This window comes from Drosophila virilis, unplaced genomic scaffold (genome assembly GCF_030788295.1).
Source record: "Drosophila virilis strain 15010-1051.87 unplaced genomic scaffold, Dvir_AGI_RSII-ME tig00001170, whole genome shotgun sequence".
NCBI lineage: Eukaryota > Metazoa > Arthropoda > Insecta > Diptera > Drosophilidae > Drosophila > Drosophila virilis.
The window spans coordinates 1,010,766-1,032,964 of NW_027212828.1; the positions used below are offsets into that span (position 1 = coordinate 1,010,766).

The 22,199-nt window shown below is 40.8% G+C and overlaps 1 protein-coding gene across 4 annotated transcripts in view; it reads left to right on the forward strand.

The window, feature by feature from the left end:
- Atg2 (Autophagy-related 2) overlaps positions 1–22,199 on the forward strand; it is a 232,937-nt gene that overhangs the window by 38,145 nt on the left and 172,593 nt on the right. For 3 of the 4 annotated variants that reach the window (XR_011417148.1, XM_032440820.2, XM_015168271.3), the window contains exons 3-5: positions 2,129–3,258; positions 4,334–4,608; positions 6,339–6,501. Coding sequence is in view for 3 of the 4 variants with exons in the window: in XM_032440820.2 (XP_032296711.1) it covers positions 2,129–3,258; positions 4,334–4,608; positions 6,339–6,501 (1,568 nt within the window). In the remaining variant the exon portion in view is untranslated. Of the gene's footprint in view, positions 1–2,128; positions 3,259–4,333; positions 4,609–6,338; positions 6,502–22,199 lie in introns of those variants that run through there. The other variant, XM_070210843.1, reaches the window with a different exon arrangement.

Sequence of the window (22,199 nt, forward strand, 5' to 3'; positions counted from 1 at the left end):
AAAAAGTGTATTGTGAAGTTATGCAAAACCTTTACAATATGCATACAAAAGAAATTACAAGACCGTTAGCATATCACACTTGCGATTTAAAATGTATAGTTAAGATAACCAAATTGAGCCAAGATGCTTAAGATAAAAATCTTAAAAATGAATATTTTACAAAAACTGAATCGAATCTCAAATTTAAAAAAAATTGAATAAAAGATATGCAAACCAGAAGCAACCTTTTTACTCTTTTAATCAATGTTATAACTTATATAGTATACCCGGATAATCATCAATTAAACTACAGTACAATAGAATAAGGAACAAATTGGCGACAATAAGCTTTTAATTTGGTTAAGCAACATAGAAGACGCAAATTGGAAACTCCAACGATAGAATATAAAATAAGGCAAATATGACTTCAATACATTCCAAGGTTGTATACAGCTGAGTGTCTGTGCTGCGAATTAAATTAGCTTAGTTTTTTTCTCAACGAAAATGAAATGTTGGTATTGCTGTCGAGTAATACAACTATTTGTCTATTGTTTTCTCTAGCCAACTCAGCTTCTGTTTTGGGATGTAATACTTAAATTTTGTATTAGATAATTCAACCCATAATAGAAGGGAATAAAGATGCCTATTCAAATGAAAAGGTAAAAAAATTCGCTTGTCATCATTAGGAAAGCTATAATCGTCAAAATACCATTTTGCGCCAAATGATGATAGCGTGTTAATACCTGTGCCCCATGAAAATCTGCACCGCCTGATAATGGCGAAAGGCCCCTTTATTGCCGCTTCGGTCAAAAATCGAGAGTTTCGTCTTAGAGTACAGCCGCTTTCAGCGTCTCATTTTCTGCTACTGAAATATATATTATATTTGGCTTGTGAGCTCTTGTATTTTCCGATTAACGTCGTCCTTTTGAACCTCCAATGCAGTGCCCGCTGCCATTGCTCTACATGTCAGGCTGTGAACGTTCTGCCACTTTTAGTTTCTGTAGGCTGCAAAGTAATTCCCCAATGTCGTCTGTCACTCTAATGGGTCAAAACTGCTAATTCGATTATTTTTAAGTGAAGTAAATTATATAAACGGCAACACCGAAACTGTTTTTCCGCTTCCCTTCACACTGACATAGGAAAATAAATGAAGTGACAAAGATTAACAAATTTTTCTACTTTCTCAGAACCTATAAGGGGTAGAAATTAGAAATTGAACGTAGCTCTTCGTAGTGCTCGCGCAGTACGAATTTGTTGCCGATAATCGAAAACTTATCAAGCAATCAAAATAAATCGATATCAACCCCTTGTTTTTTTAAGAAATCTCTTAGCTTTTATCGTCCTGCTTAATCTAATTTTGTTGGTATACCAGTGGCTTTCACTTGTGTAAAATGCTGAGCATGGGGCTCAGCAATGAAACGAATGATTTAATGGCAAGAGCCGAAGCAAGTTTGTTGATAGGTCGCGTATCAACTTATGGTACCAAAACAATATTGCAACTACAACTACAAGCGAGCTGAGACATAAACTAGCAAAAAGGCATAAGATACGAAGAAGTATAAAGCTACATCTAGAAAGCCGACTCATCATAAGCGATAACGCTGTGTCAGCACTATAAGTGCAATGCCAATGTAGAGGTTGCTTATGAAGCTTATGCCCAAAGCTGACCTGTATTTTTGTCTCAGTTTAGCTCATGGTTGTCTTGGGCTCGTTAATTTATTTAAAGTTTTTGTTTTAAAGGAATCTGTTCGTTTCTAGCTTGCACAATGTAACTTGCGTATTGTTTTTCTGACACTATGCTGCAACACCGGAGGCCGTGCAGTATAATGCTGAGCTTGCAACTCGTGCAAGACTTATGTTAATATATTTGATCGCGAAAATTCTTTTTATTTTATTGCAATGATAATTATAAAAAAATTAAAACAAATAAATGGAGCCCATTTTATTTGCAATGATAATTATAAAAAAATTAAAACAAATAAATGGGCTTCATTTATTTGTTTTAATTTTTTTGTAATTATCATTGCAATAAAATAAAAAGAATTTTCGCGATCAAATATATTAATGATGCTGATCTACCTAGATTGCAATATTAATCTTATCATAAATAAACTTTGAATAAATATTTTATAATAATTTTTTTTTTCAGTTCTAAATCGTATACATGCAAACTTAACTAATACAACGATTAACATTGAATGTAATTTGCCTAAGTCTGCCAGACAACTTATTTTATCATTTAAAGCAAATCATATCGAATATAAAAATCAAACTGGATATGGAACTTATGCTTCTTCAAATGAAGAATCAAGAGGCAATAACCATAGCACCAATCAAGGTTCTAATTTCACATCATTACCGATGATTGCTAAACATAATTTAGTTACCGATGAATTAACGATTTATACTTCAGAAATATTTGACAGGAAAAGTAATAAAGCAGGGATGGTGTCTGTTGGGCAACTTTGCAAAATTGTGGAATTTAAGGGATGTCAAAATTTTAAGATAAGCGTGAAACAAACTGAAAACGTATCTGGTCCAAAAATTAACCTAGAAGTTCTAATGGGCGACATTTATTTTATGTTAACCCCTCGCCAAACACATCTGTTAATGCGTATTTTCAAAGGATTTGATAAAGTGCGCCCAAAAGAAAGAATAAAACAAAAATATTCTGATTTGACAACTGAAATTAAAAATGCACCATTCAACACAAAAATGACTGGCATTGTGGAGAAAGACAAGAATTGGTGTACTGAAGCAGATGTTTATAGGAACCCTCAACATATGTATCATGATAAAATGTCAAAAAAAAGCGAAACAGTTATGTCCTCGACATCTACAAACAGCATAACTACGTCGTGTAGCAATGCTCAGATAAAACAGGAATCCGATGAAAAATGTGGGGAGATTTTAAAGTTTAAGTTGCAAATATTTAAAATTGTGTGGGTTATCCTACATAATGATATTCTGTTCGAAAATAATACAAATGATATTCAGCCAAATTGCACATACAATAATGAAAGTTTCTCGAACTATTTGGAAATTGCCAATATTTTTTTTCAAGCAACAAACAAGGAAAACGTTGTGGAGGAATGTTATATTCCAATACCCAATAATAACTATCTGTTGTTGAGAGTTTCATCATTATTAGTCAACGGAAATCAGCAAAGATTTTGTAATGAATTGTCTCTTAAGACAACATTATCAGCAACAACGTTGGACTTCAGTGAAGTCTTTGACAACGCCAACAATCACTTAATTTTGTTCGACCGGAAAAAAGTGAGTATTTATATTATTTAATTATTAAGTTTAGTATCAGTCAAAATGACAGTAAACTGAAAAGTTTGTATTGCAACCGGCGATCGGAAAATTATCACTTAAGTGCTACAAATAGCCGGTAAAGAACATTTTTTATACCCTTTCAGAGGGTATTATAAATTTATCTTTATATGTGTAACGCATAGAAAGATACATCGCCGACTCTATAAAGTGTATATATTCTTGATCAGTGTCAAAAGGCGAGTCAATATAGCAATGTGCGCGTGTCAGTTTGTCCGTCTATGCGAATTAGTCTCTGTTTTATAGCTATACTCTATAAAAGTCTGTCTATTTTTTTTGTTTAATATATTAAGTTGATTCGGCACTTAGAGTATTTACAATGCTCCCTACATTTATAAAAAATCCTATCCACATCAGATCGTTGACAACCAATACATGATACATCAGTAACGTGAACAGTCTTTGAAAAAGTAAACAGAACTTTTATAATTCTGCTTTTTAAATTAGAGGAAACCTATTCTGGAAATGATGTATACAAATGCTTTCCTGAAATAGGCGCATACCTCGTAATTTGATTTGTATTTTTGTGAAGATAACAGTCAAAGTTATATAAATATATCAACCGTTAAAACGTTAACTCCCAGCCCAGTAGTAAATAATTTAGTACCCCTAGCTAATTTTTAATAAGCGTTGGGGTATAACAATTATTATTTTTAAATTTGTTACGCATAGAAGGAGACATCTCTGACCCATATCAACAGCATTAAACGAGTTAATATAGTCATGCCCGTCTATTCTTCCGTGATTATGGTATGGTTGTTTACCATTCATTTGGTTTCAAAATCTTTTTCAAAAATCTTTGTGAAAATTTATTTGAGACGTGCGTCACAATTTTCGTATGGCTCTTGATTTTAGTGATTCTTTGAAGGACTTTTAAATAGAAGTCGAAATCAAGATTGTAGATTTAAATTTTCCGCCTTATACCCGGTGAGGCCGGGGAATACACGTTAGTCGCGATATATTTTCAAACTGTAAATAATTAAAATTTAATAATAACATTATATCAAATTTTTAGAATTGCAGTGATGGATATCACACTCGACCCGAAGTTATTCTCTCTCATATATCGTCGTATCTTTTTAAACAAAACCACAACAAAAGTAGCAATAAAATTGAATGCACTTTAGACGACTGCACTACAGAGCTTGATATTACAATTTATGATAGATTAAAGGCTTTATTTAATGTATCTCCATTTGTGGAAGATGATAATGCGGATGAGAAAATAATGGAAAATGACAATCTTTTGGATATGCAAATTAAATGCAAATCATTTAAACTAAATTTAAGGTAAGTTTTTTTTATTAGAAACACGTCAAGTTATACAACATACGTGACATTAAGAAACTCAGTTCGCATAATATATTGAGGTTTATTCGCTTGCAGCAGATCCATAATATCGGAGCTGTAGTGCGTATCAAACAATGGCTAAGATATTGGTGCCCAAAACAAGATTTCGGTATCGATTTTTATCGATGAAAAGTTTGTACTCGTTATTGAAAAAATAGTTCTGTTGAAAATTGTATAGCTTATAGCTGAGGAATACCCCAACGAATATATTATGGTTTTGTGCAAGTGTTTATAACATGCAGAAGACGGCATCTCCGACCCCGTAAAGTGTACATATTCTTGAGCAGCAACAATAGCCGTCCGTTTGTTTATTCGTCTGCCTGTCATTTTGTATGAACTCGTCGATATTAAAGAGAAAGCAAGGAGAGAAATGTTGAACGTAGGCCTTCTAATGCTTAAAAATATAAAATTTGTTCAATATCATCGATAACTCGATGCTTATCGAAAATAAATATAAAATAGATAGTGTTATATCGGAGCCTAAGAGCTAGGAACACCAAATTTGTCACCTAGACCCGGAAATTGAACACGCAAATAATGAGGCCCTTTCTGCGCCAATAGTCAATGCGTTCATTCGTTGTGCGAAGAGTAGGTCTTAAGATTGGGCGCTAACGCGGGACAAGCACTTACAAAAGATACATGTTATTTTTATATGCATAGCCACCGTAGCTGTGCATTTAGAAGCAGTCACTCGCTTATCAACAACGCGTTTTGCAGATGTTTATTGGTCAATACATGTATAGTGATAACGAAAAAACTTTGTTAAAGCAATTAAGGTCCTTAACAAATTTGAAGCAGCGCACAAGGAAGTTAACAAAACGCAGCTCGCTTCAGCAGTGGCTTATCAGAGGCATCTGGCAACATCACCTGAGAGCAGGGTTTGCAACCACAAGCAAACTTGCGTGGTAGCTGTACACAATATGATTGAAACGTGCTTGTGTCTGTGAGCCCCTAACCTTGTGGACCTGGCTATACTTACTCCAGAAAATTTTGTTATTGGCAAAATGAGCGTCTTAGTTTTCGCTAAATCCGAATACATGTCCCAAGCTCCGTGGATCCTTCGGCTTATAACGGAGCTAAGATTCGCACATTCGATTGGTCCCTCTTAAAAACCTTTTCTTTAATGGTCACATCGAAAATGTAAGTTATTCTGCCATTGCTTTGCCAGCCCATTGTCCTTAGAGAACACCAAGCACTCAAAGATATTATCATGCTAGAAATAGCATTGACGGGCTCCATGCTCAGGTCCATTTTTTAAAAACATGTTAAATTTGGTAACGGAAACAGTGCTTCACTCTGTTTATTAATTTAAACCTAACCGCTCTTTGTTATCGCCGACAAGAACGTGATAGGCTTGAGAATGAGCGGAGTATGGCAACTCCCACAACGCTCTACTAAAGAACAAATTCTTTGAAGGTCAAACGAAATGTAAAGTATTAAATTGTTTTTAACTATAAAGTTGAGTTTATTCTTTTCATGGATTTCTTTAGAAAGTAAGGGGCATCTTTTTTCATGAAAACTTCAGCAGGTCGTTACAACTGCATATAGCGTATTTCGGGCGAACTGTTTTCTTAGTAGTTTTTTATGTATATTCAAGAATAATATGATTTTTTAAACTTAGCTCACAACGTCTTTAAGTCGTAACGTATAATTTTCATTTACACTTATAGGTTTCCAATAGTTGATGGAGGCCTGCTTGACAACCGCAAAAAGATCCCCTTTTTGAAAAAAAATATAAGAAGGGACTATCTCTTATTTGATTTCCGAGATATACTAATTCAGTGTAAATCATATATTTGTGTAATTGTGGACAAAATCGATGGATATTATTGTGTAAGTATTTTTAAAATAATTTCGATGCCTAAAACTGTTTTTCATGAGGGTCGACTGATTGGTGATCAACCTACAGCTTAAACTGTAAGAACTATGATGCTGAAATTTTTACTGGAGTGACCTTATTTGAGACGTGTTTCATACTTCTCGAAAATTGTACGGTTAAAGGTCGTAAGGTCGAAGTTTTAAGTTTTGTCGAATGGGTCCCAAATTTATACCCAGAACTAAACTAACTAAAAAATAAGTTAATACGTATATTTTTAAATTCCAACTGGAATTTTGGCTGAAATTTTAACTAAAAGCGTTATAAATAAGTGTATCAGTGATTTTGAGATTTCACCCGCAACAATGTAAAGTTGGCGAAAAACAGTGGTATGTAACATTTCAGTTTACTATTCGCTCGTTATTCTTGGCACCTACCAAATTTTTCGCATTCTTGAAGGTCGGCAACGAGTCAAAATGAACCCTTTAAGTTCTTTAATAGCTCTAAATGTACCGCCTGTGTGGCAACGCATGTGATCAGGCTTTGGTAGGGTTTCGCTCTTGTAGACAACTTGTCCAGCTCCGCCATTCGTGACACGGCTCAAAAACAAGAAGTTGTATAAGTAAATATTTGCATCGACTTAAAAATACATATTTCCTACAAAACATGCATTCATATGTTAGATAATGATCAGCGCTAGAAAGCTTTGCATCGCTCGTAAGTTCATAACTTTGCTCAATGTACTTCGGAAACGAAGCGACGCAAAGCACCATCGACCAACTTTGCTAAAGGCAGGCTGGCGACCAACTTTGTTGCTCGTGTCAGCACAGCAATCCGCGACTTCGGCATTCGAACAGACAGTCGGCTGGCAAGTCGTGCGAAATCGTAACTGCCAGTTTAGGAAGCCAGGCTAGAAATTTTGCGTCGCATGCAAATGTATGGACGCTACTCATCTTAGTGTTTATATTGTCGTTCGGAAGCTCCCGACTAGAACCCCTCTCAATTGTTTATCATGTTCAGTAAACATGTGAAAGGTGTTAATCGCAAGGTCACTATTTTCCGTATATTGTCCTTCTTAATAACTTGATAAACCTTGCATAGTAAATTCTTGGGCATTGGTAAATTCTATTACTTATTTTTATTATTGTTATGTTATCTTGCAATGACTTTTAAAACTTTAGGCGTATGCTACTGGAAGATGTCTACCATTGTGTTTTTGTGTAAGAACTGCTCCGCACGCTTGCTTACTTGCGTCGGCAATAATGACAAATTGTTCGCTAAAGGCAGGGTGTTGTAGTAATGATGGCCCAATTAATTACCGAGCTGATAGGCGTCCGTTCGAATTTAACATTCTTATTACATAAACTTGTTATATGAAGAGAATAATCCGACAAATTTGTAATAATAATAAATGCCACAAATCTTCTACTAGCGCTATCTGCGTCCGTTGGGACTAGGTATTTTTCAATGACATCGTGTTTTTTTGACAGCGTAAGTATGTTAATTAGTGCATTTATTGAACGCGGCTTTCGTTTGGGCGCTCCCTCGTGCATACACTAGTTTGCGTGTGTGTTGCTGCATATTTCTGCTTGTGCATCGCGCCCTCACTAATTTTTGCTGATGCCTTTCGCATCAAACAATTTAATTGTGTACGAACATTTTTGCATTTCAAACAATCTGAACAAATTGGCTAAATAATAAGAGCAAAAGTGAAAGCTTTACTCTAGATTCGTATATTGTATAAAATGTATTTCAATAACAACATAAGCACGTCAGTGCTGATTGACTTCGATTTTAGAATTGTCTTTATTCAATATAAATATAATGCACTTAGCCTATGGATACATATATACACTTATGCTGTTATTGGTTAACAGCTACAAAGAGAGGGAGAGTGAGTAGCTTGCATATGCCTGTGTTAGTGAGCATATGCTCATGTTGCTCATGAAATGCACTCAGACGGAGTGTGGGATGTGCAGCGTTAGCATAAACGGTCAGCTAGAGAGGCTAGTAACTGCACTGCTCTATATAATCCAGAGCCGATATATAAAGTGGATCTGGGCTTGTTTAATATATAATTGTTATTGTTTGCGACAAAGGGCCGCATGCCTTATATTTGTATATAGGGTGTTATTTTAAGGCATACACACTACACCTCCCATTTTAGAGGAATAACGTAATATACTGTAGTTACTTTTAATTTATTGTATATTTTTTGAAAGTGTAAAAGTTTAAAAAAAAAATATAAAAATTTGTTTATAAATATATATATGTATATATACTAACGTGTATAGCCCGGCCTTGCCCGTGGCACTTATGTTATAAAATGTAAAATGTTCTCGAATAGCTTTGAAAATGATTTTGAAACTGAGCGGACCCCAAACAAACTACTCTCATACAAACGCCTTCCGTCATTTAACCACTGTTTCGAGTGGAAATTCCCAAATCGCTGAAACTCGTATTCATTATATTCTTAGAGCTTTTCCGATGGATAACAAAAATGTTTCATAACGACGTTTTTCGCTAATAAACCAGTGTTGTGGGTGGAATTTTCCAAATTGCTGAAACACGTATTCATTAAGTTCTTATGTGGAGCTTTAAAAATAAGTTTAAAGTAAATCGGAGTAAATCCTTCTACCGAAGGAGTTTAGATTTTGCGATAAATGTGAAACACGTCTAAAATGATTTTTCAAATAGAGCTTTGAAAGTGAATTTGAGCGCGAAACGTCAGCCACCAAATCTATTACCACCCTTTTCCACAAAGGAGGAATATATTTTTGGAAAGGTATGAAACACCCCTCAAATAAATTTGAACAAGGAACTTTGAAATTGAGTTTGAGGCCAATCGTATGGTAAACAAAAAAGTTTCATACAAACGTTTTTCCATTTTTCTTCTATACTTGCGGGTGGAATTTTGTGTTTTGGCTGATCAGGCTATTTTGTATATTTATTTTTTTTATACCACGAACCCATTAAAAATGGGTATAAGAGTATTTTGTATTTGTGCAAAATCCAAATGTATGTAACAGGCAGAAGGAAGTATCTCCGACCCCATAAAGTATATATATTCTTGATCAGCAGCAATCGCCGAGTCGATCTAGCCATGTATAACCTATAAGAGCTAGAGACATGAAATTTTAGATGTAGGTGCTCCTAGGGCCCGCGCAGATCGAATTTGTTTCCGATAATCGATAACTTATTCCGTTTCCATACAATCAATATAAATCGATATTGATATCCTGTTTTTTGGGCAATTTTGGTAAATAATAAGAGCTAGAGTCACTAAACTTGACATATAGGTTCTAAAATAGAATATATATATGCATTTGATGTTGGAAGAAGAGGGTTCAGGGTATCCCCTAGTGGGGAACTCCCGACTAGTGCCTCGGCAGTAATAAGTGTCGCGTGCCAAATGAAGGTGGAGTTGCAATTTGAACACTGCAAGCTTACGCCTGGCCCCCGGCCATGTTACTCCGATGTTACTAGAGACAGCGTAATGCAAAACGTGCTAGTGCAAGTGTTTTATTCTAAACGGATTACATAGGTTAGAACCTAGATATATATTCCCTCAGAATCTTACCGCAGTCTTTCCTCCTACGGCCTTCGAACTCACGACAGTAATGAGCTTAACATTTAAGTAATGGCGGCAACAAGCCAAATACAGTGTGCCCGTACATTCGGAGGGCAAAAATACATACTTTCAGAATATACTTAATACTAATCGATAAATTAATTCGTCCCGCAACATCCCCGCCCCCGTGAAGGCCCTGCTTCACTCACATCCAGTATGGCTAGTTTAGCCACGGGACGAGTCATCAGTCGCACTCGGTTGTTGTCTGCTACGCGGATGCTGGCGCGTCGAGGCACTCCATCTAGTCCAGGGTAGAGCTCCTCCACTATGCCCCTTCGCCACTCTCTGCGTGGCACGGCCTGGTCGCATATAAACACCATATCACCATGGCGTATCGGCTCAACGCGCGCACACCATTTCACGCGTCGCACAAGTGTAGGCAGGTACTCTAAGACCCACCGCTTCCAAAAACGGTCTCGTAACAGCCGCGCCATGCGCCACTGCTTCCTCGTGACGCATCTGTCGTTCGGCTGCTCGTGAATAGCGGGCGTGTCAGGCAGATTGGCCACTCCTTTGAGTAGATCGTTCGGTGTTAGGGGGGCTTCTTGGTCCACAGACACCGGCAAGTGGGTAAGTGGGCGAGAATTCACAACGTTCTCGGCCTCAATCAGGAAACTCTCCAGTACGTGTTGCTCTGGTGCCACTTGCTTTACTGTGTGGCGTAGCACTCTCTTGACACACTGCACCATCCTTTCCCAGGCTCTCCCTTCAGCTGGGTTCGCTGGGCAGTTGAGGCATTCAATGCCTCTAAAAGTTAGCTCACCCTGAATCTTCTCCGGCTCGAATACATCTATTAGCCTTTTGGCTTCTCTGTTGGCCCCAACAAAGTTCTTTCCGTTGTCACTGCGCAACCTCAGTACAGGTCCGCGACGGCAAAGAAAGTTCGTGATTACGATTATACAGGAATCAGTTGACAGGTCATGTACCAGCTCCAAATGTATGGCCCTTGTCGTCAGACACGTAAACAAGGCGACCCATCTCTTTTCCTTTCGACGTCCGATCGTCACAAGGAGTGGTCCAAAATAGTCCAGACCTGTAAACTTAAATGGCCATCCATTGGCCTCCAGTCTGTCCTTTGGCAAAGGACCCATTATAGGTGGCGCTGGCTGCGCTCTATGTAGTTTGCACACACTACATCCAGATATTACTGTACGCAACAGTCGACGCAGCTTTGTTATCCAAAATCTGGTCCTGATGTCGCCTATCGTTGCATCCACGTTTTGATGCTTCATTTTCACATGGTAGTGATACACAATCAGTTCCATCAGTGCGTGCCGGTGTGACAATATTATTGGCCTTCTCGCACTATGCGGTATACACAGTGCGGCATCGATCCTGCCATACGCACGCAAGACTCCATTGTCATCCAAGTATGTTGCTTCGATGACCGACTGATTCTTCATTGTATGAGGCTCGAACTTCGTCAGGGAACGCTTTGCATTGCGCTCGCCGTATCAGCAAGTTTTCAGCGTTCTCACACTCCGTCGCGGTGAGGTCGAATCTCTTAAGCTCAGTCCTCTGTCCACGGCTTCAGCGCGTGAACCTTAAAACCCAAGCCGTCGTCCTCACCAGCCGACTGTAGCTAGAGAATCTCTGAAATGAAATGAAAAAGGTATTTGCTGCAACTAAGGCCAATTCACTCGGCATCTCTTCTTCATCTTCGTAGGATGAGTGTTCCGTGCCCGGTTCGGACTGCGGCCAGTTGCTTTCCGGCTGCCGCAAAAATGTTGGCCCGTCTAACCATCGTGACCGTAGGCTGAGGTCTACGTGGCAATGCGGCCTCGTTGCGTCGTATGCTGCATTCTCAGCAGTATGTACCCATCTCCATTGGGAAACCTTTGTTAACTCCAAAATTTCTCCCACTCGATTTCCGACGAACGGCTTATATCGACGGTGGGTGCTGCCTATCCAAAGCAGCACAGTTTTGGAGTCAGTCCATAGTATAGCGTCACTGATCGCTATACTGTGCTCCTTTTTGACAGTGTCCATCAGCCTCGTTCCTAACACGGCTGCTTGCAATTCCAGACGTGGAATTGACATCGTCTTCATTGGGGCACACTTCGTCCTGGCACATACGAAGCATACTCGCACGTCGTTGTTGTCGTAGGTGACCCTCAAGTAAGTCACGGCTGCGAATGCTGACTGGCTAGCATCGACAAAAACGTGCAGCTGTATTGCCCGCACAGGTGTTGGGCCGAACTAATGGCGCGAGCTCCGAAATCCTTCCACGTTCATATCCTGAAACCATTTGCTAAAGGCCCGGGCGATCTCATCTGGTAATGGTTCATCCCATTGCAAATTTCGTCGCCAAATCTCACGCATTAGTAACTTTCAAGTTATCATGAGGCAGCTAAGAAATCCCAGAGGATCGAATGTTGACATGATCAAGCTCATGAATTCCCCTCTTCGTAGGAATTCGCTCCAAATTTAGCACACATCGGGGTACTTTGAGGTACTTCATGTTGAATTTGAAATCGTCCGTGGCTGGTTGCCAACACATGCCTAGAATCTTTTCTTCGGCTTCGCCCCATACGATGCTCCTCGCAGCCCCATGTTGGCCCAGCGCGTCAGCTACAGTTGGCGAACTGGAAGTAAACTGGCACAATTCGAATCCAGCATTTGCATGTATTTCTCTTATTCTTGTCGATATGGTGAAGGCTTCGCCTTCACTATCAAAACTATCCACATAGTCGTCCACATAGTGGCATTCAAGAATAGCTTTAACCGCGCGAGGGTCTGAATTCTGAAACTGCAGGGCATTCAAGGTCTTCACATAGTGTGCGGCGCTTGGCGAACATGCTGCTCCAAACGTCATTACCCTCATCTCATCAACATCAGGCTCCCGGCGATCATCGCCGTTTCGCCACAGGAATCGCTGGGCGCATCTATCCTGCGGTCGAATCAACACTTGATGGAACATCTCTCGGATGTCTCCACAAACGCCAACGGCACCTTCCCGAAAATTGAAGAGAACAGCCGGCAGCGACTTATAGTGCTGCGGCCCCTTGGATAATGTCGAATTCAATGAAATATCACCAACCTTTGCTGCCGCGTCGAACACCAGTCTTATCTTACCGGGCTTATTTGGATTTTCAACTCCAAAGTGCGGAAGATACCAAAGTTTGTCGCTGTTGGCTAAAGCGACCTCATGCTGCTTCAATCGTCGAGCATATCCTTTGTGAACATAATCGTCAATAATTTTCATATAGGCTTGTTTAAACTGATCGTTACGCTTCATCTGTCTCTCAATGTTGACCAATCTTTTGTATGCCATATCATAGCTTCGTGGCAATTCAACATTATCACGGTTCCATAATAAACCCGTCTGGTAACGTTCTCCTATTTTCACCGTGGTGTCTTCGAGTATCCTCTGTGCTCGTGCATCGTCGCTGGCTGCGACCGGTAGCGTAAGCTTCACACCGAAGTTTTCGATATCAAAATAGTCGTTTACCATCTTTTGGATTGCATCCTCCTGCGACACTGCTAGGAGGCATGACTTTGATGACGTTGCCGTCGGTTGATCTCTTGCCGGCCCAAAAACCACCCATCCAAGTTCGGTGGCTGCGGCATAAGGTCCCTGTGGTGCAAACCTTTTTGTTTGCATTGGCTGTCCAAGATGCTCATGGTCAAGTCCAATTAGAAGTTTTGGTACCGCCCCGCGATACGGTTTCATTGGAAGACGTGCACCGTTGCCCCACATTTGGACGTCACGTTGATGCAGGCTTTGCATTGGTAAGCTGAGGTTGGACACGGCGTACACATTTCGCAACATATGCCGTTTGCGCTTGTCCGCTCCACTTACTTCTATGCTTGCCACTGTGGTCGGCTCTCTGGTTGCTCTTTCACCAAACCACTGTATATTTAGTTGCCTGCGTTCCCCTTTGATATCTAGATCGCGCAGTAGCTCGTCGTCGATCATAGTTACAGACGACCCCTCGTCGAGTAGCTCGTACGTATCGATCCGCTTATTGGCCCCGTGCAGTGTCACTGGCAATATGCGGAATAGTAGACGTTCTCCATCCGAATCGACACAGCATAAGTTCCTTTGTTGCGTCGATTGAGCATCCGCTTGCTGCGGTGCCCTTGTGTGAGGATCCGCTGGCTGCGGCATCCGTCCAGTATTCATCACTCTATCACCTGCTGGTTGCGGTGTATTGTGACTCATGGCATCATGATAATGTAAGAGTCGATGATGTCTCTTCCGGTATCCATTAACTTGGCATTCGTTGGCCCTATTGCAGACTCTTGCCATGTGGCCAACTCGTAAACACGAAAAACAAAGCCGGTGCCTTTTTACGACTGTCCACCTCTTTAGCGGAGAGGCTAAGTTAAACTCGTTGCAGTCCCTGACTGCGTGTTGTCCATTACAGATTGGACACTGTTTGGTGCGACCTCGGTGTGACGCCCTTCATTATTCTGGTCAATGCTGGCATGCAGCACTCTACGCCTTTGCTCCTTACTATCAACGTCCACAATCGTACATACCACATTGGCGTAGTCCGTTAACCACGCGCTAAAATGTACGACTGTCGGGAAAGGCCTAATCGTAGCTGCATGTCTGGCCCATTCCACCCTGTTGCTTGGTGGTAGTTTAGCGACGAAATCCTCCATCAGTGTAGGATTCGCTAAATGCTGTTCCCCGTTAGCCGATTGCAGAAAGGCGGCAGGTTACTCACGCGTGTAGCATATGGCACGATTTCAGCTATGCTGTGCTCCTGAATTGGCTTCACCTCTCAAATACTAATTAGCTGGCTGCGTATTAGCTGTTCTGGGCGGCCGTATCTAAAACGTAATTGTTCAATTACGTTGCTCACATTCCTGGGATGTATGAGCAACGACTTCACAGTGTCACGTGCTTCGCCTTTGAGTGCCTTCAACAATCGCTGGTTATTCTCCAGATTTGTACAGTTGTACGCTAAGGTTGTTTCCGTAAACGCGCAGAAGAATATAGGCCAATCCTCAGGTTGGCCTCCAAACTCGGGTAGATCTGGTAATTTGCGTGGCAGGCATACATCGTTCCTGGGAGTCGTCCATGCGAAGTTCCCAGTTGCCTGCGTTGGCTCCAAAATTATCGCTTGTTGGTTCTCCTGTGCCGGAGTGTAGCTGAGCGTTGGCTGTGCAATGCCTGCAAAGCAATATGGCGTCGAGCGGCTTGACGTCGTAGATCAGTTATCCATATTTGTAGCCCGTTCTACTATTTGCAACTGTGTTCCCAAATTTCCACTCAATGACGTAGGCAGTGCCTCACTCAAAGATGGCGATCTGCTCAAAATGGTAGTTCCACTCAAAATTGCAGTTTCACTCAAACTTACTCTTGAATTTGGGACTACACTCATAATTGCAGTTTCACTCAAACTTCCACTCGACGATGGCTCTCCGCTCGCCGCTCCGATCAAAGATGGCGGCAGGTTAGCTGTACCACTCACGTAAGCACTACTCAACTTGACGGGATCAGTAACTGTACTCACATGTGCTTGACCAGTTTTTGACCTCTGCAACTCGTGCTCTAGCACAGCGACTCTCTTTACCAAATCCATGACTTGCGTACTTGAGAGTTGCGTGCTTGGGCTTGGCGCTCCTGTCAATGTGCTGGCTCGTGCACTCACTCCTGCGGCCACGGTGCCGGCAGGTTGTACACTTGTGCCCACATCCACGGTGCTGGGGCTTTGTCGTGCGCAAACAGCGGGAGCTTGCATTTGTGATACAATGCTCACCATTCTACTTTTCCGCTTTGTCTGCGTCCCACTCGCCGTGGTGGCTATCTCCTGGCCATCGTTTAAGCGTGGGCTTTTCCTGGGGACCGTTGTGTCATCCTACTCAGCCCGGAGATGGTTTCTGCTATATTTTACGCTGGCTGCGTACGAATGGTGACTCTATAACTGGGTGGAGGCCCTGCCTGTGCTGTGTCTATGTACACACACTGTAACACCAATGTTACACCACGTCTTGTCTTCAGCGCAAGTCGCCCTTGCAGTTTCTTACAATAAGAACTGCGAATAAAAGATCATGTCGCGTGCCAAATGAAGGTGGAGTTGTAATTTGAACACTGCAAGTTTACGCCTGGCCCCCGGCCATGTTACTCCGATGTTACTAGAGACAGCGTAATGCAAAACGTACTAGTGCAAGTGTTTTATTCTAAACGGATTACATAGGTTAGAACTTAGATATATATTCCCTCAGAATCTTACCGCAGTCTTTCCTCCTACGGCCTTCGAACTCACAACAATAATGAGCTTAACATTTAAGTAATGCCGGCAACAAGCCAAATATAGTGTGCCCGTACATTCGGAGGGCAAAAATACATACTTTCAGAATATACTTAATACTAAACAATCGATAAATTAATTCGTCCCGCAACAATAAGAGCTAGAGTCACCAAACTTAACATATAGCTTTTAAAATAGAATATATTTATGTATTTAATACCGACCTATCTACCTGTGCAAACCAACAATGGTTTTTATGATTACGTATGGTAGAGTTGACAAGACTATTCCCCTCTTTATATTAGAACATGAAAACAGTGGGCTTGTCGTTGTGCTATATGTTTCAACATATTCATCTTCGAATTCATATACTCGTATGAATTCCCAATGTCTTTGCAAAATTTGTATGACTCGCATACGAAAGTTTGGATCGTTATAATAATCGATCTTGTCTTCACTCATGACTAATTTAACTAATTGACGCTAATAAAGCATTAACTTGTGTCATAGTTTTATTTATTATCTATTTTTGTATTTAACATTTTAAAAAAATTTTTTTTTAAATATTGAATTGCCCACAAATACGAAATGTACATGTCTAATTTTATATATTTTGCGTTAGATAACTTTCATACATTTTTCTTAATCTTAATATTATATTTTGACAGAAGGCCTTTGTTTTCTTTGTGTGTATATTTTATATAATCCTACTTCGATCAAAGCACTGATCTCTCTAATAGATCGTACAACTTTTTAGGTTTTACTTTACCTTGACGCATTAATATAATCATTAGTATAATCTTAATTAAGGCTGCTTCTTCTGCTGCTGCTGCTGTTTCGTGCCAATGTTGTCGAGTTGTCTTTTTTGTTTTTTATTTTTTACTTGGCTGCCTTGGAGCGGTCAGCGTTGCCGGTGCAGGTCATTGCACAGGCCGGGGTTTACAGTGGCTCAGCGCAGTCGTCAGGGTACTCCTTTGTTGCTTTGGCAGCTGTTTTTTCGCTGGCGGTGGAACTTTTTTTGTGATTATTAATTGTTTTATTGTCTTGAGGAGAAGGTGTTCTTTTATGTTTTTAATCGCTTTGCCTCTTCTGTGAGGAAATCTAGCTCTCTTGCTAGTCTGTTCGCGTTTGCCCAAGTCGGGGTCTTGTTGCTAATATATAATACCTCGCATATTTCAGCTTTGCGTTTTATAATACGCAGCTGTATGCCGCGTCGATTTCTTGGTTTCTTTTTTCCAACGGTTTCTTGATTCACAGCCGGGGCACTGGCTGTTAATCCTCTTGCTCTATACTCATCTAATGTGATGCGTATGGACATTTGCGAACACTTTTTTAAAACACTGTACTCACTCAGTATACTTTTTGTTTCCTCCACCAGATTAATTTTCCGCAACGTATTTTTTTTGTAATGATTTTTTTTTTTTGGTTTTATTTTTTCCATGCGGTTGCAAGCTTGTTGTTAAAGGTATTTCCGTTGCTACTTTTGTTGTTACTGACTTTGCTGCTGTTGTTGTTGTTGTTACTGCCGTTGCTGCTGTTGTTCCATGTCCAAGTCTGTTTTGGACCTTAGTCACGGTGGCCATGTATAAAATGCATTTCAATAACAACATATGCACGTCAGTGCTGATTGACTTCGGTTTTAATGCACTTAGCATATGGATATGTATGTATGGCTGACTAAAGGCAATGTGTTTGCCTGCCCATTGCAATTGTATTGATTTCTGTGCTGCTATTTTAATTCGATTTTTTCTGAATACAAATTAATAATTGGTGTGGCTGTTGGATTAAGGCAGCGACAAGTAGCTCCTTCTGTTACGAGCTCGAACCCTACCGAGGAAACTATTTATTTTTTCTTGGCTGCTGTGGCAGTTGCGTAGAGTCGTCGGCAAGTGTTTTGTGTTTTTTTTTTTCAAATGTATCTCTATTATCACAAACGAGTGCATAGCGCGAGCTGCATTTGATGATGGAACAAGAGGGTTCAGAGTGTCCCCTGGTCAGCCGGCAGCGACTTATAGTGCTGCGGCCCCTTGGATAATGCCGAATTCAATGAAATATCACCAACCTTTGCTGCCGCGTCGAACACCAGTCTTATCTTACCGGGCTTATTTGGATTTTCAACTCCAAAGTGCGGAAGATACCAAAGTTTGTCGCTGTTGGCTAAAGCGACCTCATGCTGCTTCAATCGTCGAGCATATCCTTTGTGAACATAATCGTCAATAATTTTCATATAGGCTTGTTTAAACTGATCGTTACGCTTCATCTGTCTCTCAATGTTGACCAATCTTTTGTATGCCATATCATAGCCTTGTGGCAATTCAACATTATCACGGTTCCATAATAAACCCGTCTGGTAACTTCCTCCTATTTTCACCGTGGTGTCTTCGAGTATCCTGCTCGTGCATCGTCGCTGGCTGCGACCGGTGGCGTAAGCTTCACACCGAAATTTTCGATATCAAAATAGTCGTTTACCATCTTTTGGATTGCATCCTCCTGCGACACTGCTAGGGGGCATGACTTTGATGACGTTGCCGTCGGTTGATCTCTTGCCGGCCCAAAAACCACCCATCCAAGTTCGGTGGCTGCGGCATAAGGTCCCTGTGGTGCAAACCTTTTTGTTTGCATTGGCTGTCCAAGATGCGCATGGTCAAGTCCAATCAGAAGTTTTGGTACCGCCCCGCGATACGGTTTCATTGGAAGACGTGCACCGTTGCCCCACATTTGGACGTCACGTTGATGCAGGCTTTGCATTGGTAAGTTGAGGTTGGACACGGCGTACACATTTCGCAACACATGCCGTTTGCGCTTGTCCGCTCCACTAACTTCCATGCTTACCACTGTGGTCGGCTCTCTGGTTGCTCGTCCGCCAAACCACTATATATTTAGTTGCCTGTGTTCCCCTTTGATATCTTGATCGCGCAGTAGCTTGTAGTCGATCATAGTTACAGACGACCACTCGTCGAGGAGCGCGTACGTATCGATCCGCTTATTGACCCGGTGAAATGTCACTGGCAATATGCGGAATAGTAGACGTTCTCCATCCGTATCGACACAACTTAAGTTCCTTTGTTGCGTCGATTGAGCATCCGCTAGCTGCGGTGCCCTTGTGTGAGGATCCGCTGGCTGCGGCATCCGTCCAGTATTCATCACTCTATCACCTGCTGGTTGCGGTGTATTGTGACTCATGGCATCATGATAATGTAAGAGTCGATGATGTCTCTTTCGGTATCCATTAACTTGGCATTCGTTGGACCTATTGCAGACTCTTGCCATGTGGCCAACTCGTAAACACGAAAAACAAAGCCGGTGCCTTTGTACGACTGTCCACCTCTTTAGCGGAGAGGCTAAGTTAAACTCGTTGCAGGACACTGTTTGGTGCTACCTCGGTGACGCCCTTCATTATTCTGGTCAATGCTGGCATGCAGCACTCTACGCCTTTGCTCCTTACTATCAACGTCCACAATCGTACATACCACATTGGCGTAGTCCGTTAACCACGCGCTAAAATGTACGACTGTCGGGAAAGGCCTAATCGTAGCTGCATGTCTGGCCCATTCCACCCTGTTGCTTGGTGGTAGTTTAGCGACGAAATCCTCCATCAGTGTAGGATTCGCTAAATGCTGTTCCCCGTTAGCCGATTGTAGAAAGGCGGCAAGGTTACTCACGCGTGTAGCATATGGCACGATTTTAACTATGCTGTGCTCCTGAATTGGCTGCACCTCTCGAATACTAATTAGCTGGCTGCGTATTAGCTGTGCTGGGCGGCCGTATCTAAAACGTAATTGTTCAATTACGTTGTTCACATTCCTGGGATGTATGAGCAACGACTTCACAGTGTCACGTGCTTCGCCTTTGAGTGCCTTCAACAATCGCTGGTTATTCTCCAGATTTATACAGCTGTACGCTAAGGTTGTTTTCGTAAACGCGCAGAAGAATTTGCGAACACTTTTTTAAAACACTTTACTCACTCAGTATACTTTGTGTTTCCTCCACCAGATTAATTTTCCGCAACGTATTTTTTTTGTAATGATTTATTTTTTTTGGTTTTATTTTTTGGTGTTGTTGTTAAAGGTATTTCCGTTGCTACTTTTGTTGTTACTGCCTTTGCTGCTGTTGTTGTTGTTGTTACTGCCGTTGCTGCTGTTGTTCCATGTCCAGGTCTGTTTTGGACCTTAGTCACGGTGGCCATGTATAAAATGTATTTCAATAACAACATATGCACGTCAGTGCTGATTGACTTCGGTTTTAATGCACTTAGCATATGGATATGTATGTATGGCTGACTAAAGGCAATGTGTTTGCCTGCCCATTGCAATTGTCTTGATTTCTGTGCTGCTATTTTAATTCGATTTTTTCTGAATACAAATTAATAATTGGTGTGGCTGTTGGATTGAGGCGGCGACAAGTAGCTCCTTCTGTTACGAGTTCGAACCCTACCGAGGAAACTATTTATTTTTTCTTGGCTGCTGTGGCAGTTGCGTAGAGTCGTCGGCAAGTAATGCGATCGGTTGCGAGCTAGAATCCTGCCAAGAAAATTTGTGTTTTTTTTTTTTCAAATGTATCTCTATTACTGCAAACGAGTGCATAGCGCGAGCCGAATTTGATGTTGGAACAAGAGGGTTCAGAGTGTCCCCTGGTCGGAAGCTCTCCACTAGAGCCTCTTACTTGTTATAAGTGACAGCTTAAAAACGAATTCTGCACCTGGCAACAGCACTACAGAGTATTTTACAACCGCCAATAATAAGGATCGAGGTACAGTATGTATGTTACGTTTATAAAAGCTAAAACTGATTGCTCGCCTCACAATTTCCTGACGGGGCAATATAATCGAATGTCGTGCTGAGAAGTTGAACGACGAGCTTTTCCGTCATTCACCGGTGCGAAGTAGGCGACAGTTAAAGAATTTCGCGAGAGGCCATTGAGCTAGACGTTTTGACGCTCCTGCCGTCAGTGCCTTATAGTCATCGTCAAGATTATGCATTTGACTGACCGCGGCAACGGTGCACACACACAGTTAGTATAGCTTCTTTGCAGATTGAAGAACGAGTTGGTAAACTTACATCCCATTGAGAGATCAAGTTGCTGTGCAGTACCGAGTAGGACCTTGTGCTGAAATTCTTATTGAGAAAACTTGCGTCTTGGGCCCTAAGTAGAGACTCGATGGGTGCGATGCGATTGGCAACGAAAACATTGAATTTAAAACACAAGCTGACTTTACGGCAGAATCTGACCAACAGTAGTACCAAAGACAATATAAACTCTAAGATGAGTAACGCCATACAACAAAGTGCTACTATGCAGCTTGATTTTTTTAAAATTGAGAACGAAAACGAAATCTGTACCATTGTGCTCTCACAGCCGAGAGAACGAAAAAGCTAAAAATAGAATTTGCTCTCAGCTTCGGCTCTATGAGGGCCATGCAAGCAATTATGTTTGTATGCGTGGGAATAAACATACATAGCAGCATATTTGAATGTGTTGTTATCCACTGCTCTGGCAAAGTCTCTGGCTGGCAAAGAAACAATTTTCTTAGTTTTTTAGCGCAGATCACGACCTACCCAAAATTTCTGTTGATATATGAATGCATTTCGTGTACTGAGGTTGGCTCCGTACAAAAAAATTTGTATATTTAAGTCGATGCAAATATTTATGTAATTTTTTTTATTTGAAATTATTAATTAAATTATTATCATTTTTAAGTAATACAAAATAAATTAAGGAAATAAAAGTGCAAATTAGTTGTTTTTAAATATACATATCATTAATTTTTATTTTTTTTTTTATTATTTTTTGTTCGAATTATAAAGAACAAAATACGCAAGCAAGCCCGCGAGGAGGCCAATATAATAATAATAGGGTCATAACTAAATAAAAGTCGACT